Raw genomic sequence first — 19519 nt, forward strand, 5'->3', positions numbered from 1 at the left:
ATGGATGGATGGATGGATGGATGGATGGATGGATGGATGGATGGATGGATGGATGGATGGATGGATGGATGGATGGATGGATGGATGGATGGATGGATGGATGGATGGATGGATGAAATGTCAGTTAAATAAAATAAAAACGTTAGAGAACCAGTTATAAGTGCATGACTGGCAGTGACAAATTAAACTGAAAACATCTTCTTTTTTTTTTACCATGCAGTACTTCTGTTATGTTTCTAGCATGATAAACCATATTTCATCAATATATACTTTGTACATCTTTGCATATAAATAAAGAAAATTAGCCAAAAATACAATTATAGAGGAAAAACAAGGGGACAATTTTATGCTCACTTGGAATTTCAAACACACTTTTGTGCTCAGTTACTACTGTTGCACAGTAAATACTTCATTTCATGCACATTTCTAATGCTGATTATTTGTGTGATTATACAAACAGCGTGCACATGACCATGCGCCCCCACGTAATGTGTTCCTAAACCAGCAGCTGCAGCAGGAAGGGTCTGACTGCTGTTTTGCTTTCAACATCAGGATGAGTTTGCGTTCTGTGCGGAGGCGAATCGTTCTCTGAGTGGGAACACAACATCAGCAACCCCTGCTAGTGCCGTAACTGAGCGCCCTCTCAGAAACTGTATAAATAGAATAACCAAACTGAATAACTAGTATCGAGCGGTGTAACTGCTCCTTTTAGCAAGCAGCCAGTGTCTGAAGCTTTATTTGATCAGCCTCGTCTTTCCTTACCTCCAGAAGACTGTCACCAACCAGCGCCACCAGCAGCTGGTGTCCAAATCTCTCCCTGACCAGAGCGGCGTTCTCCGACGCGTACATGTTTGTGAAGTCAAACATGGCCACATCTGGCTGCCCGCAGTGGTTCATGGCAAAATCAAGAGTAGGAAGTTTGTAGTTGGTGCCAAAGTCAGCAGCCTCTCGGGCGTAGGTCAGAAGAGCTTCCTGGTTGACGTTTTCACTGCTCAGCAACATCTGGGTGTCGGAGTAATCCTGTTCAAACAGCAGCAGCAAGAAACAATGGGATCCCCTTTAGAGACACGTGGAACCCAACGGGGTATGAAGTCATACTGTTTTAAATACATAAAACTAACTTGTTGAACATTTTTATAAATAATGTACAGAAATGTTTGCATCCCGTCAACATCTGGACCCTAAAACAAACTGGGATTCATGATGCGTTTCAATAAAATCTGGAGTTTAAAATGTGTCAGTTTTGGTTTAAGGAGTGATTCAGTGGTTTTGTTTTTACTTTAAAGCGGGGTTATGCAGAGTAGTTAAGAGCAGTCAGTGTGTTACCTGCAACGAACGGTGATCAGAGAAATCTCAGTTTGAAGGATTCAAGGTAACTCTCAAACATCCCAAACTCAAAACTTCAGGAGCAGCTCAAACAAGCATCACAATGACATCATCTGAGCTGATCATTTTTGCACAAGACGTATTCGCGTGGTCAGTTTGTCTCAGCTGCGTAACATCGATGTTGCTGTATGTAACGTGTTTACAGGGGCTGACAGAAATCCTTAAGCTGCGTCAACCAGGAGCTGTAAATCTCTAAGAAGCAGTTCTCCCTCTGTCTAATCTATCTCATACTCATATATCCCCAGAAAAATCAGCAGCCAGTCTTAAATGTAGAATTACCCAGTTTGACTGTCACGTAGCGGTTGTTTTAGGATTTAAACCAGCAGAACTGCACCTCACAGCTGACACAGCAGCCTCAGATGTTGCTTGGTTGACAAAACAGTTTCAGTGTGAACAACGGTCTGATGCTATTAAAACTAACTAAAAAATATATTTATTATATCGCTCACCTAAACTCCTGGAAGAGTTTTGAGCTGTGTTGGCAGTTTTAGCTCCGCACTACCACTGAGCTTCACTTCCTCGTAAAGACTTCTCTCTGATTACTCCAACATGAGTCATTCTGGCTGCATCTAGTGCAGGTAAGAAACTTACTACTCACTACAAAATGATGAATTATCCCTTCAAAGGTGTCTCCAAGCCAAAGCTTGACACTTAAATTGAAAGTGTATCCGTTAATTAAAAACAGAGTGTAAATACAAATAATATGACAGAATTCTTCCTTGAACTAAAAAAACCCCACTTAAGTCCTTAGTAATAAAAAAATACTAGAGGGAGATTAAATATAATTAAATAAATGTTCTTACATTGATGACAGCTCCCTTGTCCAGAAGGCTCTGCTTCTTAGCCGTCATGACAAAGTAATGTGTGTTGTCCTTGTAGTAAACGATGTTCTCCAGATCAATACCTGCAGGAAATTACACCATTTAATGATAAATGCATAAAAAGGTGGGGTAGAGGCAAGGCAGCCGACTGGGAACCAGAAAGTCACGGTTCAACTCCCAGCCGTTCCCACATGTTGTGGTGTCTCTGAGAAAGACACCCAATCCCCAATTGTTCCCCGGGTGTTTACGTAGCTGCCCACTGCTCCACCTGGGTGCATCCCAGGTTAAATGCAGAGAACTAATTTCGCCGTTGTATGGAAACATCGATCGATGACAATCCCAGACTTCCCTTCCCCTTCTGGTTATAAAGTGAATTTAACAATCTTCTAACATTTTGTTCCAACAGCTTATTCGACCATGAAAAAAAAATAAGTAAACACAAAAAAACAATCTGTCAAATGTACAAGTTTCAGTTAACTTAACGGGGGGTCACTGGTGCCCATATCCAGCAGTCACTGTGTGAGACACGGGGGACACCTGGACAGGTCTCCAGTCCATCACAGGGACACATAGAGACAAACGAGACAAACAACCATTCACTCTCTCACTCACACCTAGGGACAATTTAGAGTTACCAATCAGCCCAACATGCATGTTTTTGGTCTGTGGGAGGAAACTGGAGTAGAAAACCCACAGAACATGCACCAGAAAGGTCCCCGGCTGGGATTTGATCCGACAACCTTTCTCACTCGGAGGCAACAGCTCTACTAACTGAGCCACTGTGCCACCCAGTTAATAGACATTTATTAAAAAACTGATATTAAAAGTAAAGTAAAAAAAAAACATTTTTATTTGACATAAAACCAAATAACAAACTAATACTGCAGAACAATTGACATCACTTCCTCTCTGCTGAGCATAATTATTAACTCTATTGTCATGAGGCACTTTAATCTTCTGTCTGTCCCACCTGTCTCCTCTTTGAGGTTAAGAAAAAACTTCTGGTTGAAGATGAAGGCCACTCCGCTGATCTCCTCCACTTGGGCCTCCGCCGTGGTGTTCCTGTTGATGAAGTTGGCCGTGATGGCGATCGCCAGCTTACCTCTAAACTCTTTTCTTTTAAAACCTGGGAAGACACAAGAGTGAAAAGGATTAAAACGGAAATGTTGGACTAAACGTGTCTGCTCGTGTGTTCAAACCGGAGGAAATCTTGCCTCAAACCATAATTACAAGGTATTTATTTTAGGATTAGCAGCAATTCACCGAGGACGCAAAAGAAGTTAGCTGGTCTTAGCAAACACAAGAAAGTAGCTATAACTCTTATTTTACAGATATTTTACAGTTATAAAAATTTGGTGTGATAATGTAGAGGCTGAAAATTGTGACTAAAGTGAACTTGATGGAGCCAAAACATCTAATAATCTTGTGAAAATAAGCTCATTCTTGAAGATAATGTCTGTTCAAAAGTTCATGTTTTGTCTCACTGTTGCTATAGAGAAAAAAAAAATATATATATATAATAATGCTGTTCTGAGACAGATCCAGATTGCAAAACTGTCCAACAATGTAAGACTTCTAAGAATCAGATGCCAAAAATACATTTCTCTCCGGCTATTAATCTTTGAGAGCTTTGTTTAATTATGAAATAATACACCCACAACAGACGTAAGCTTAAGGGTCAAAAGAACGAGTTTAAAAGAAATGTGCAGTTTGAGACTGTCCTAAATCCGGCAACAACAGAGAGCGTTTAACTGCGTTACCACAGCTTGGCCACAGAAGCCACACACAAGCAGGCGGACTCAGGAGAAAACCATTTCCCTCCAGGCTCGTTCATAATTAAAGAATGAGCTAAACATTTTGCTCAGCCCCAAAATGTCCATTTAAGGAATAAGCATTTGATCAGAATTGGTTGTTAGATGACAGCATTTTAAAAAGAAAGCCTGAAAGCAGTTAGAAAGTTGGAGCCGCTCCATCGTGAGCAGATCAGCTGCTGCAGTCGGGCCCAACGCTGCTCTGTTGACGTCGAGTGCTGCTTTCATGAGTCGCTTTCCTCCTCTGGGAGAGATCAGTGACTGCACATAGGAACTAACAAATCCATTTCAGTTATAGCTACAGACCCAGACATGCAAAATATAAGAAAAATAACTAATTTTTCTTTGCGTTAATACATCATTACAACTTGGAAACGGATAATAAAGTGAGATACCAATGAAAACAAGAAAAAAAAGTGTACTTCAAATACAGCCAAAGACTGAAATAAGAATAAGTTTTATTAAACAAATTAAACTTGGTGCTGTTTGTGTGTCTTTGTTTTTTGGGTGTTTCTGTTTCTAAATACTGAATATTGCTGACGGACGGGGTGGCAGCGGATTCCAAACCTTTGTCAGCACGCTGCTGTCAAATGTACAGAACACCCCTGAGGCGTTGCATACTTTTAACCACTTTTGTTTTTTATCTTCTCACCTTCCAGTGTATTCCTCCGCCCATCGGCCCCCACCACCACGTCAAAGTCAAAGTTAGCCACCGGATGGTCAGCAGGTCGGATTGCAGCCCTCCACCCGATCGCTACAAAACAGAGCAACTGAGAACGTTGGAAAAAACACACACGAGGTGTATTTATAAATCAAAGTAACGCTTTCTTCATGCTGCACTCCTCTGTTAAACAATCAGGAACATCACTAAATACATTTTTATCAGAGATGTTCTAAGTGAACGAGTGATGAAATTGAATTTGCAAAAATGTGCGCTCTTCTTGTTGCCTGCTGTTTGATAATGCAGTCAAAGTAAAAGTGTCAGTGTCCAATAAAACTGCATAAATTACATATTTTTAACGTAATATTAGCCATTTTATGCAGGCAGTGAGGGGTGAGTGTCTTGTGCGCCTTTTTGTGAAGTCAAGGGCACAGCTAATTCTGTCCCAGCCGAAGAGGAGGGATAAGTTCGGCTCTAAATTTAGTCTTGGGTTGTTATCAGCGTTCTGATATTAAAACTGACCGGTACTGAAGAGTTTTCTCTTCTGGGACTAAAGTCAACATGGGACGATGACCAAATGCCCTAGCTCCATCTTATATTACAGATTATATTGTTCCATATTTTCTTAACAGAACACTTCGCTCTCAGACTGCAGGTTTACTTGTGGTTCCTAGAGTTTCCAAAAGCAGAATGGGAGGCAGAGCTTGCAGTTCTCAGGCTCCTCTCTTGTGGAACCAACTTCCAGTTTCTGTCCATGAGGCTGACACATTGTCCAGTTTTAAGTCTTTTCTTTTTGATAAATCCTATAGTTAGGGTTGACTTGGGTTTCCTGAGCTGTCCCTTATCCTATGCTGCTATAGGTTTAGACTGCTGGAGGACAAACTGACCTCATTTCATCAAATGAATACTGTAGTTACAAATGAATAGTTTGTATTTGTATTTCTAACGTTGTTTGTTTGTCTTTCCTCCTGTTGAACTCGTCGTTTTATTGTGTTTTGAATTGAGTTTTAAACTCATTGTGTGCTTTGTCATTATTTTATCTTATTTATTATTGATGTTCAGCACTTTGTTTCAGCTGTGGCTGGTGTTAAAATGCTTTATAAATAAAGATGATGATGATAGAGCTGGTCTCCTGCTTGCTTCCATTCTGGACCTGCCATTCTGTGTCCGTTCCTACTTCCTGTCCTCTCAAACCCAGCCCGTTGAAGCTGATGGCCGCTCATCCTGAACCTGGTTCTGCTGGAGGTTTCTTCCTGTTTTTCCTTTCCACTGTTGCCTCTGTGCTTGCTCAGGATGGGAGACTGTGATGAAATGAAGACTCAACACACCCTACCTTAGATAATCAATGTTCCTAATTGATTTTTTATTTACTTGAATGTTTCTGTTCAGTGCCCTTCTGTTGTGACTTGGCTCTTTATAAAAAACTGAACTGAACTGAGTTGGAATGTGATCAAAGTTTAACGAAGACAAGATGTTTGCTTTAAAACAAACTAAACCAGTGGTTTGATCATTTGTGCAATGTGCTTTTATTTTGGAAATGGATCATTTACAGATTAGTGACACGAAGTATGTGACCTTTGCCAGCCTCGTCATCATGGCACAAAACAAGCTGCGTGTATCCCATGTTTATTTGTGACTGTCACTGAATTAAATCCTGCAGGATGACAAGTTTCCTGCTACTGATCACGAGTTCATAGAGAGCAGCGGACTAGGAAGTTACACAAATATGCTCCAGGAATGGGTCTAGAAAAGGCTGAAAACATTAAAATGATTTAATCTAATCTTACTAATCTGTTTCATGTTGATGTGTTCATGCATGCTCATCTGCTCACACAGACTCATGCTCATGTTCGTGCTGCTGTTCAACGTAATGTTTTTATGATATTAGTGCTAAGTGTATTTTTAGTTGATGTTTTTCTTAGTTCATATCTTAGATGTTATTACTGTTTTTCTTTTACATTTTATTGTTGGATGTAACTGGGACCCTGTGTACATAATTTCGCTCCACCACATGTACCACATGAGGTGCGAATGACAATAAAGCATCTCTGACTCTGATTATCTGACTCTAATAATTACCATTAGTACAGATTCCAGATGTTTAAATCTCCTCACGTCCCTGAAATGTCTCAGGCCCACTGAATTTGTGTAAAGGCACCGCTGACCTCATGTTTGGACAACGTGAAGGTGGGATTGAATACCTTTATGTTCCTGGTCCTCTGGAGGTTCCAACAGCCTGACAAACTCCACATTTATGTGAAACTCCACTGCAACAATCAGGGCGACCTTCAGGAGGATCATCTGCAGCTGCTGAATGCCTGTTGGAGACAAACCTTGTGTTTGGTGTTGTGTAATCTTGAGAGCAAACCCTGCTAGATACAGTCTTCAGAAAGGTGTCTGGCTCCAGTCAGACGAAATAGTTTAAATATCTTGAAGTTCTGTTGTGGAAAAATTAATGAGATCAATTGTGGGTCAGCTTTGGTGATTTTTGCAGCAAAGAGAAATCTGAGCAGGAAGGCAAAGTTTTCTACTTTCATGCATTTTGCTGTAAATATTTATTAAATAGTAGGTATGAATGTACAGCGCGACTATGTACTGAACGTACAGGAGGTTGCAAACACAACAAAGAAAACCTTTCTTTGTTAAACTAGCCGAGGGTTGAAGAAAGGAATGTTCTCGTACAAGTTGAACTATAATTTGAAGCTGTGGGTGTTTCTAGTGGAGGTAGGTGATATAAAATATAATGTGAGTGAAAGATTTGAGCACACATTTACAAAAACAATGACCTCGTGTGTCCACTATGATGACATGCAAACTTACAATTCAGCCCCGTGTTTTGATTTTATTTTATTTTTTTATACTTACTGATGTGGTCTATGGCTCCGGCACAGAACTTTCCATAAAACTTTTTGGCCCCAAGGCCCCGCAGGTCATGGATGGTAAAGGGCCAAAAATGGAGCACATTGTGCCTCGAAAAAGAGTCCCTCTTCTCAATGAGCACCACTTTGGCGCCCATCAAGGCGAGCTCTATGGCTGTCCGCAAGCCGCAGGGACCTCCTCCGATGATGAGGCACTGAGTGAAGAAGAACAGACGTCGTTACCAGCGCAAGGCACAGAGAAACAACCCACACTAAGAAACATTTCAGTCATATTATCAACAGACCGAGACTTTAAAAAAAAAGCCTCTGATTAAAATAAAATTTAGATTGTACCAGCAGCAAAACATCTCACTAGAGCCAATAATGGTCAGTCAGGTCATCTGGACAGTTTCTTTTTTGTGGAAAGATGTTTCGCCCTCTATCCAGAGGGCTTCATCAGCCCGAGGAGTCCCAGATAAACTGTTTCCCCACTAAGCAGTACACTCCTTTAGTGCAGTGTTGCCAGATCTCGCGATAGAAACAAGCAACCAGCTCTATGAAAACAAGCCCAACTGGCAACTCACCACATTGTGCAAAACAGAGGCCGTTTTTAAACAGTATGAACATACATTTATTTATTTATTATGGCATTATACATAAACAACAGCAAAATTATGCTAAACACTTTGGACAACATGCTTTTAAGCTCTGATTAAAAAATACATTTTGCATATATATAAATTATATTTTTTATATTTTTAAAAACAAAACATTCTGACATCTGCGTGTGAGTGGAGCCCCCTAGTGGTCGACCACAGTATGAGTATTTGTTTGGGTGTGCGCCTGTCGCCTCGCCATCTTGGGCGGGAGCGATAAACAGGAAACGGGGGTGTGGAAGGGACAAACTACCTACTACCACTCGTCTTTTGCTTTATTGTGCGGAGCCGGGAGATAATCAACTAGTTTCACTCGGAAAGAAAGTTAAGCCCAAATAAGCAACTTCACGTTCAAAAACAAGCCCAAAAAAACGCAACCTGCGACTCACAAGATTTGCAAGCGACTTTAGAAAGAAAAAAAAAAAACAAGCCCAAAGTCACTAATGAGCAGATTTGGCAACAATGCTTTAGTGGACCAACCACTATTGGTTGTTGCATCTTGAACCCCTTTGACTGTGGCGGCCTGCCTGGGAGGAGACGACAGGGGACAGGACAGCCCCCAGAAACCATCTTATCACCAGTTGGTCCACTAAAGGAGTGTACCGCTTAGTGGGGAAAACAGTTTACTTGGGAAGTTCAAAAAACGTTCAATACAAAAACAACTGGACTTAATTTGTAACAGAAGACGTTTCGCTCCTCATCTGAGGAGCTTTCTCAATTCAATGAGCAGTGAGTGAGAGATTCAGGTTATAAGGCTGAGTGGGATAAGACACACACACATATGTAGATTTAATAAGTCACACCTCAACACCTTAACAGTAGGGGTTTCTTAAGGTCTTTGTTCCTAATTCACAGACGAGGCCCCTCTGTTCCCATCAGATGTGAAAACCGGCTGGGGATCTGTTTTAAAGTTGCATTATATGTTTTTGAAAGTGGAAATCTGAGGCCTCCTCCTCTGTTAAGAGACGGCTTTTCTCTTTTTACATAAATTGCTTCCTTCACCCCCCTCTCAAATCATCTGTGTTCTTGGGCCAAAATGTGCACATTTTGGTCCTCAAAAGAGTGTCCCTTATCTGTGAGGTGGAGGTGAACAGCTGGATCTTGTCCAGAGGAGGTGGCTCTCCTGTGTTGAGCCATGCGTCTGTGAAGAGGCTGTTTAGTTTCCTCAGTGTAGAGGTCTGGACAGTCCTCGCTGCACTGGACCGCATACACTACACCACTCTGTTTGTGTATGGGTGTTTTGTCCTTAGGGTGGACCAGCCTCTGTCTGAGAGTCCTACTGGGTTTGAAATGTACTGGGATGTTGTGTTTGTTGAAAATCCTTCTGAATTTCTCAGATTCTCCAGCAACATAAGGGATGACAATGTTTTTCCGTCTGTTGTTCTCCTTTTTCTGTTTATTAGTGTGTTTTGTAGATTTCCTCTCTGACTTGACAAAAGCCCAGTTAGGATATTCACATGTTTGGAGAGCTTCTTGGATGTGTTTCTGTTCCTTTTCCTTCCCTTCTGTCTTTGTGGGGATGCGTTCGGAACCGACGCTGTAAAGTTCTGATGACAGAGAGTTTGTGTTCCAGTGGATGGTGGGAGTCAAACAGAAGACACTGGTCTGTGTGGGTTGGTTTTCTGTAAACTTCAATGTTAAGGCTGTCCTCTCTCTCCATCTGAGTTTACTTGGGACTCCTCAGACTGATGAAGCCCTCCGGATAAAGGGTGAAACGTCGTTCCACAAAAAAGAAACTGTCCAGATGACCTGACTGACTGAGCATGAACTTTGATATCTCACTAGATCACTTCAATGCTTACATTTGAATGTGAGTGTCTCGAGCAGAAACACTTCAGGAGGATAAACTCTGACAAACAGTTCAGTCAGACGATGTAGAAAACAATTCACAAAAGGAAAACCGTTTTCAAATGCCTGAAGTGATGCCATGCGATGACAAACCTGCCCTGGGGGAACGACCTTTGCATAGTTCAGGTGTGATTCACGTCCCGCCTCACCAAAGAAATGCATGGAGTCAGTTCCCTGAGGTTGCAGCATATGTCTGAGTACGTGTGGCTAAAACATGACGTACACGTTGACTGATAGATGAGTGACGCATGTGTGCTGGCAAATGTTTTCCCCATAAATTTTTTTAAGAACCTTTTACTGAGTGTGCACGTTCTTGTGCATGTTGGGATTCTTCTGACCAAGCTGTCTGATCCTGCTGTGCTCAACATCATGAACAGGCTCCCGTCTCCATGACCTCACCAAGTCAGAGCTTCATGTCTTTTTCCCTGCTCGTCAGTAATCTAACCCAAACAGGACGCAGACAGAAGACTCACGCTCTGTCCCCCGATGGAGCAACAAGAAGATAAAGAGGCTCCACGTGTATCTGTGACAGGAGACACACTGCCTGCTGTTCACACAAGCACACTGGAGAAAGAAAACGGAAACTAAGCATTGTTTAAATAAACTGTAGCTTTTTAAAATTTCTTTTTTGTATTGTGAGGTTTTTAAATGCATATATTTTATTACCATACCATTTTATTTATAGAGCACTTAAAACAGCTACAAGGCCAACCAAAGTGCTGTACAGACAGAACAACAGACAACACACGAAGCAAAATACAAAATGAAGTAGATCAAAAATATAGACATAAAAATGATGCAGATAATAAATATGACGACAAACCAGTGTGGAGCATACAGGTTCAAAACACAGATCCTCTGGTGTTGAAAGCTACTGAATAGTAGTGAGTTTTTAAACGGGATTTGAAAACCGAGAGGGAGGGGAGCCTGTCTGACAAGCAGAGGTAACTCGTTCCAAAGTCTTGGTCCCGCTTCAGAGAAGGCCCTGTCCCCTCTGCGCTTAAGACGAGTTCCTGGAACTGTGAGGAGCAACTGGTCCGCTGACCTCAGGGAACGTGGTGGGTACATACGGTTGTAGCAGATCAGAGAGATGGGGGACAAAACTGTTCATTGATTTGTAGACATACAGGAGTATTTTGAACTGGATTCGAAGGTGAACCGGTAACCAGTGCAGTGAGGCCAAAACTGGTGTAATGTGCTCTCTTTTGCCTGTACTGGATAAAAATCGGGCTGCTGCATTCTGGACCAGTTGTAGTCGTGCAATGGAGGTCTGACTGATACCAAACAGGAGTGAATTGCAGTAATAAAGCCTAGATGTAATGAATGCATGTATTACTGTCTCCAGGTTCTTTTTGGACAATATGGGCTTCAGTTTAGACAGCCGCCTCAGTTGGAAGAAACATGTTTACATGATTGTTAAATTTCAGGGAAGGGTCCATTATCAAGCCAAGATTAGTGACTCTTTGTTTTTCTGACAGGGTTAGAGCAGAGAGGTTGATGCAGTGGTTTGTGATCGTGTCGTTGGGAGGGAACAACATGACTTCAGACTTCTTTTCATTGAAACTTAAGAAGTTTAAAGCCATCCAGTCCCTGATGTCAGCCAGGCAGTTGAGCAGTGGTTGAATAGAGCATGTACCATTGTGTCTTAGCGGGAAGTAAATTTGACAGTCGTCGGCGTAGAAGTGAAACGGTATGTTGTGTTTCTGGAAAATAGCACCAAGTGGCAGCAGGTATAGAGAGAATAGCAGGGGACCCAGGATGGACCCCTGCGGAACCCCCCATTTAAGCTCTGTCGCTGCAGAATTAAAATCCTTGATGGAGACACAAAAGTATCTGTCATTGAGGTAAGATCTGAACCAATTGAGGGCTGATCCTGTGATGCCCACCCACTGCTCCAACCTAGCAATGAGGATCTCATGGTCGATGGTGTCAAAGGCGGCTGTGAGGTCCAACAGGACAAGCAGCACAGAATCACCGGTATCTGTGAATCTGAAGATGTCGTTAAAGACCTTCAGCAGGGCAGTTTCAGTGCTGTGGAGAGGTTTAAAGCCAGACTTGAATGAATTACTCTAAGATGGTGTGATCCTCCAGTACTTTAGAAACAAATTATTGTTTTGATTGCTTTTATTTTGTTGTTGTATTTTGATACGGTTAAATTTTGTCCGATGTTTTCGTGCCACCATCTATAAATAGTGTTAAATTTTTATTTTTATATATGTTGTGACTTGGTGCTATATAAATAAACTGAAGTGAACGGAATACATAAAATAACTGCACATCTGCAGCAGAGTGGTTGGGCTTTAGTTAGCCCACAACCTGCCTCTGAGAGAGACAATCACCATCATCACCATGATCTTCAGCATCCTGAGTGAAGTTTTCAGGATGACATATTCTCAGGTGTGAAACAGGTGAACTCTCTGCTCTGACAAGTCGGCACATGTGGAGTTATTCCTCTGAGCAAAGCAGAGGTTCGTTTTTTTTGGCTCTTCACTCAACCAGTGACAAAGAACAACCAAATATTTAGCCACTAAAGTAAAGTAACTGTTTGATCAGATGCACTTTCACAGTTCGTTGTCACTAAACGCATGTGACTGTTGAGATTTCTCTATCGTCCTCCAGCAGCTTGTTTTTTTTGCTGATGGTTTGTGTCACATCTGCTGAGTCAGGAAACAGATTTCCATTCAGTTTTCCAGCTGTGTCCTCTTTTTCCTGTGACTCTAAACTTAAACTGATTTTAGTCCTCAGCTTAAAAAAACAAAGCTTCACTTCGTGTGTGACAAATTCTCATCAGAAGAAAACATCATTAACAAAAAATATTGTTTTACTGATTATTTAAGTCCTTTATATTGAAAAAATATTTGTTTAATAGTCTTAAAATTGTGAATCTGTGTTCCATTTCTTCAGTTTATTTTTATTTTAACAAAAAAAAAAGAGCAAATTAAAGCAATCAAAACTATGTCTCATATACGTTGAGTTGTTCACTTAGTTAATAAATGTGTAAAAACAAATGTTGGGCTATCAGGAATTTAAACTTATTCCTCAAAAACTAAAAACACAGCTAACAAACTACTAATTTAAGTAGCAATTTTGTCTAAACTCAACATAGAAATATTGGATTTTAATTATATTATGTCAATTTAATCATAGGGTTAAACATATCTGTAATAAAATATTTGAAAATGTAAGTACATTTTAAAGTCCTACTGACTTCTGTCAGATTTCCTGTATGATAAAACCACATGTTTTAAAAACAAAATCTGATAATTAAAAATTTAAAAGACAAAAACCAAGCTGTCTTTCTGTCTCACTAACAAACAGGCTGCAGTTTGCTTCAAATAATTATACCATAACATCTATTTATTTTGTGATAACTATTATAATACACTGTAGTATGTAGCTGGGCCACTGTAGCTTAATGGGGGACTGTGGATCAGTGGTCAGTGCTGCAGTCTCGTGATCTTACAGCTGCAGGTTTGAGCCCAGGTTGAGTCAGGAAGAAGCAATTTTCATGTGAGTTTGCATCTTTGGCGACCCATGAAGAAGTCCTGATGAAACTCTGAAGGCGTTTTAAGTTTGAGCGGCCTCTGAGTTCGACTGATATCTCGAGTTTTTTGTCCGAGTTGAGTTTGATTTCTAGAAATTTTCTTTTTAAACATCAAATTGTTCTGAAAGATTTGACAAAGAGCACTGAAGACAACCTGCTACACAGATCATTAAAGTGGCAGCTTCGGCTGTAAACTGTAAAACTATACGAGCCGCACGTTGCTGCCAGTTCTGTCGGGCCATAAAACGCACGACGTCACAGCTTTTAGACGAGTTTCTGCTGAAGCAGCTGTACGAAGAAGAGGTGCCGAGTGGGATCCCATCTGTCACTAAACGGAGCTGCCATTAGGAAAAGTCATAAGTGAATGATTTACACAGTCAGATGTAAAAGTAGACTGATTTCCTGCGAGCGGTGAGAACAGTGTGCACAAATAAACAGCTCTTAAAACGCCAGAAATTAGAAATGTTAGTTCAACAAAGCTCATCATCTACTGCAAGTCTCACTGGGTCCACTTTGTAGCAGAGCTCCTGTCAGATTTGTCCAAATGACACAAAGCAAAAAATGTTACCCTGGCACGCAGGAAAGTAATTATTTCTTCAAAATGAATGAGATTATGATAACTTGGACGAGATGGCTCCAACTTTTCAAGAAAGACGTCTGAGAAGTACAGCTGAGCACACCTGGAGCCAAATAACCCGAGTCGCTAAGTGATGCCATGTTTTTTCTGTGAAGTCACAACCCTCTCTCCAGCTGGAGACAGCTGAAGCTTCCCTCATCACCTTTACCGCCCGAACAGAACGCAGATACTGAACACACAGGTTCAAGAATCTCATGACTCAGTTCAAGAACTCGAGTATCTTTCGTCTGATGTGCGTGGTTTGCTGTTACGCTTGCTATTAAAGGTTTTTAGTTTGGGGATGGGTTTGCTTAAACGTTAGTTGTAAAAGGCTTTAAGGGTAGCCAAATGGCTGCAAATAAGAGTGAGTTCTTCTGTTTGGGCACATAAAGGTTAATTACTGTAGAAAACAAGACACTGCCTCAGTTCATGCAGTCTGCAGTCCACTTTAACACGGCGTCTCGTTTGTTCTAATTAAAAAGGAACCAGGTGAGAACTTACAGAAACACTTTGTAAATCATAAAACTTTACGGATGTTTGAGGCAAAAGCCCTTGGATTTTAAACCTCACGGGAACGTGCAGTCTGGAAGTGGATGGGAAATATTTTGTCAGCTTTGTCCCTTTTTAAAATTACGAAGTTCTCTGATTGCTGTTTTGAGCGAATCTAGTCAAAGTAGTTCGATAATGAATAGGAACGGCATCACATCTTGAGATATTTTTATATGAATAACAACCGTGCGTGAATATTTGCACTGCTTTGCAGCGTTTCTGGCCTTGCAGTGCAAAATTCCTTGTGCGCTGCGTGTTTTTTATGATCCTAACTGACTTCACTAACTGCGCCTGTGAAGGTGTGAGTAGGAAACATGTCTCGCATGCCTGGCAGAGAAAATAATCTTCTTAACGGTTCTGTAAAACCAGACGTTTCGGTCAAGGAAAAAAAATATATCGAACAGGTTCAGAAACAGACAGGAAATGTGGGAGGAAGGTGAAATGCAAAGATTCACAGTCTCACTTTTTTAAAAATATTTTTCACTCAAATCACTCAGTTGTGAGCTCAGAGTTAAACAGAGTTAAGAATGTGGGATTTACTTTGGAGACAGGCCAGAAGAAACATAGAGTCTCAGAAAATAAAAGTCTTATGTCATGGTTTCAAGTAGAGAGAATGGTCTGTCCAAACGGAAGCATGCGAACAGAACGACCGACAGCGAAGGTTCAACTCTTCATCACTTCAAAAAACAACAAGAACAAACCTGGGACAACAATGACATCAAAGACGAGACAGCAGGAAAAACTTTGCGTACTGAGGAGATAATGACTACATTTAGTGCGGTTGTGCTTATTGGAAACTTGGACTTGATTTGATGCTGAAACAAGAAATGAAATCAACCAAAGACACAAAAGGCGACTACCGGTACTTAAAAATAAAACAAACAGTGAAACTGGAAGCAAAGCTGAGCACAAAAAGAGAGAATTAAACATGAACCCAGACAAACTTTAACAAAACCAGGTACTGAAAATGCCGTACATGTTGCATCTATTATGCGTCACCGCTGACAACCTGGAAATGTGCGCCGGTGTTGTGCCAAAAATTTGATTGGCTGCCAAATGGCGGCCGCTGGAGCGTGCACGGGAGGATTTTAACAAGAATTTAACAAGATTAACACTTTGTTGAAATCAGGTCTCTCTTGTAAATGAGTCCTCGAGGCTCAATGGGATTTACCTGTCTAAATAAAGGTTGAATGAAACTTAAAAACAATTATTCGTTTTCTTGAAATTATAGCAAAGGTGTGTATCAGTTGAACTTTTCCTTAATAAAAGCACTTTAATGGTCAAATCAGCCGCATTTCAAAAATCCATTTGCGGCTGCGGGAGTGCACTGAGGGATGACTCGCTGTGCATTTCTTCGAGATTTACCAAGATAACCACCTAAAAACAATTATTTGTTTGCTCAACATTATAGTAAAGGCGTGTCTCAGTTTAATTTTTAAATTCACCGCCCAGGCGAAATGCAGCTGATTTGACGTTTGCTCCAGGAGTTTCAGAGCAAGACAAAGGTGGCTTGGTATGGCAAGCCAAGTGTCCCATTAATAGCCACTTTTACCTATTAATGAGACACTTGGCTTGCCATATTGTTCAAAGCGCCATCTAGTGGCTGAAAATAATGTTCAATTTTTCCCATGTCACAATGAATGAAATTGTCAGATCTCATAAATATGGGGAAAAACACAAATAAGTCGCTTCGCTGTATGTCGCAGGGCATACAAATTTATGCAAAAAGTTGCGACTTATATGGCAAAAAGTACGGTAATACATTTGTCATTTAAAAACGTACCTTTGTGCCCACACAAGCTTGGCCTTTCTTGTACTCTTTATGGGACATCCGTTTGTCTAACTTGCTCCACAGTGCTTTGGCCTTCCAGGAGGTGACCTTTGCCTTCAGACCAGCATAGAAGGTTCTGTGCTCAGCAGGGTCCAGGTCCAAACGTCTGCAGAGGACGTTGAAGGCCTGAAGTGTTCCTTTACAGGTCGAGGCCTGGATGAAGCTCTCAAATAGCTTCCCCACATTGTCGCTCTCCTCCTCCACCTCACCCATCTTCTCTGCTGCAGCGGGTCGTTCGGACTGAGAGTCCTGCTCAGTTCAGCTCTCTACCAGATGTGGCTACACCCTCAGCTTGGCCCGTACCGTCATGCCCATTCTGAGAAGGCAAGACACATAAGAGTGATGTCATCACATGGCAAAAAGTCCAACACGTGGTTTTAAGTAACTTGTGTTTTTCCATTTCAGCTTTTGGCCAAAGTAAAACTGCTCTCAGCGGATGATTTTTGATCATTTCTATAGATCAACATATTGATCATTAACGTTAAGTTTTGCAATAGCAGAAACTCTGTGACATTCCTCAACCCATTATGTAATTCAGGAGACATTTGGAGACATGGTAAGCTTCCACCCACATCAACAAGATAATATTTCAAGTACAGAGATGCATGAAGTTACGGGACAAGGAACTCCAGCAGCAACTCAGAGTGAGTCAACGTCAGGCAGCTGCTGAACGGTTTTACTGCTTTTCCTTTACAGAAGCAGCTGCAGAAAGCTATAAATTGAGATTTGTATGGTTTTACAATAAACTTATTGTTAAAAAAAACTGTTCGACAAAATCAGGGTTCAAACAGGATAACAGAATTTTAATTTTTCTGGACATTTTACTTTAATCAGACCATATTTTACTCTAAAGAAGACGTGAAATTTTTAATCTACTCATACTTAGTCGCCTGAAAATATTTATCCAAAGGATTTAGTAGATCAGCAATATGTACTCTACACTTACTGCCAAACAATTTCCATCAAAACTGGAAAAAGGAAGAAATCAAACAAAGATACTAAATGTAAGTGTTGTGACTGGAACGGAACAATTAATGTTTATAATATTGTTTAAAGCAAAAGTGTCATTTAGTCTAGATGAGCTCAGAGCTGAAACATTTCCCAAAGATCTCAAACTAATAAATATTTCAGGACGGCCCTTGTTCATTTGCATATTCGGGCTCAAAAGTTAAGATGCTCACATTTTCACGGTCGCGTCGTTTGGCTTTTTCCCCCCAAAGCTCACCTGCTCTTTATAACCCCCTGTTTTATACCATATTTTCTACTGGTGGTATTTTTAACATTTAGGCTTCTTTGCTGACATGTATATTTAATTTAACTTCTTCAACAATTCTTAAAAGCAGTGCACGGTATATTCATTGCAGGTTGAACACGGGGCTTTTTCCTCTTTTGCTGCTTTACAGCCTGGAACTTCAACTACCTTTCATTTTGACTTTACGTAATGGACACACACAAAATACTTCAAATTAAAGTTAATTGATAAAAGAAGGTATTTAAAGCTAAATATAATTCAAACGCACATTGCACGAACTGATCCATGGTTGTTTAGACACGCTGAATGACACATTGTTTTACTGTGGTTTGTGTGTTTTATTTGATTAAGGGGAAAAAAGAAGCTAAACGGACAGAACAAAACACGCTGAATCCACCCCTTCCCTCCAATCAACCATCAAGCATTTAGAAAATCTGAGCCAGAACTCAACATCAAAGCAAAATGTGAGCGTTTTCTGGGCTAAGCGTGCACATGCACATGGGTGGAGACCACAGCTTCCGTGAGTTTTGAGGGAAGCCGTCCTTTGAAATTTTAATGTCCCGTGGAGTGGGTGGTTACAGGAGAGGAGCTGGGATTTAAACTCCAACCCACAATAATCAGGCAGGCCCAGAGGAGGCTGCACTGGAGCCGTGCTACAATATGTTCATCAGAAAGAGGCAGAGACGACCCCCCCCAGCCACGGGTCACAATGTGCGACCCATGGCTGAGAATACACACTCACAAATATACAAAACACACATTGTTGAGTGTGTTTTGAATGATTTGAGGATTTGACTCTCGCTCCAGCAACAACAATTCTCCTCGGGCTAAAATTAGCATGTCCATTTGCACAACATCCTGTTTAGCCTTTTGTTTGCATCTTGTTCTGATTCTGTTGTTTCAGAGAAACGTTTAAATGTAAAGGGACGCCGGGCGTGACGCCGCACACTCAAATGAACCTTTCCACGCCTTTGTCCTGTCCTGTCAGCAGCTGCTGTAGAGGCCCTAACAGTGAAGAGCCAGCCTCGGTGAGCTGACGTTCCTCTGCCGTGCGGCTGCTAGAACGAATCCACCAACACGACTTCAGCACACACCAACCAATGGAACCGCCTCCACACTCTCTAAGAACATGTCTGGCTCGTTGCTGAGTAATGAAGAACGGCTATGATCAGTGTGATGTGATAAAAAGTCCAACTATGAAAGAAGAAAATGTTCAGATTGATTTCATTTGGACTGTCGGCTAATTCAAACAGCATGAAGATCAAAGTAGATTACAGCGTTAAAAAAAACAAGTCGGTTCTCAAAGGCTTCAACTCAAGCCAACGCTGTCAGTTTGTCGTTATTTCCACAGAATTCTGTGCTTATTTTTACATGAAAAACGGCAGCGGCAGCAACAAGCTGTAGCACTTTCAGGCAGGAATAAATTACCGTATTTTCCAGCGTATAAGTCGCAGTTTTTTGCACAGATTTGTCACTCCTGCAACGTATACACATTTTTTTTTCCCCCCATATTCATAACGCAATTTTTGACTGATGCTTCAAAATTAAAAAAACTGCAACAGCGAGTTCTCCTGTGCACGCTCGCTTCACTCAGCTGGTGGAGGCGGAGGAACGCTGGAGAGCTAGCAGCTCCGGCCACGATGGATGGATGGATGGATGGATGGATGGATGGATGGATGGATGGAT

The 19519-nt window shown here is 41.2% G+C and overlaps 1 protein-coding gene across 1 annotated transcript in view; it reads right to left on the bottom strand.

The window, feature by feature from the left end:
• mical2a (microtubule associated monooxygenase, calponin and LIM domain containing 2a) overlaps positions 1-19519 on the bottom strand; it is a 74376-nt gene that overhangs the window by 43829 nt on the left and 11028 nt on the right. Inside the window, exons 3-9 of the mRNA XM_037692800.1 lie at positions 16534-16897; positions 7545-7752; positions 6881-6997; positions 4671-4772; positions 3178-3333; positions 2190-2290; positions 763-1020 (exon numbers count right to left, since the gene is read on the bottom strand). Coding sequence (XP_037548728.1) covers positions 763-1020; positions 2190-2290; positions 3178-3333; positions 4671-4772; positions 6881-6997; positions 7545-7752; positions 16534-16794 — 1203 coding nt within the window. The 5' untranslated portion in view covers positions 16795-16897. The remainder of the gene's footprint in view (positions 1-762; positions 1021-2189; positions 2291-3177; positions 3334-4670; positions 4773-6880; positions 6998-7544; positions 7753-16533; positions 16898-19519) is intronic.

Source organism: Nematolebias whitei, chromosome 2 (assembly GCF_014905685.2).
Source record: "Nematolebias whitei isolate Nwh7 chromosome 2, NemWhi1, whole genome shotgun sequence".
NCBI classification, from domain to species: Eukaryota; Metazoa; Chordata; class Actinopteri; order Cyprinodontiformes; family Rivulidae; genus Nematolebias; species Nematolebias whitei.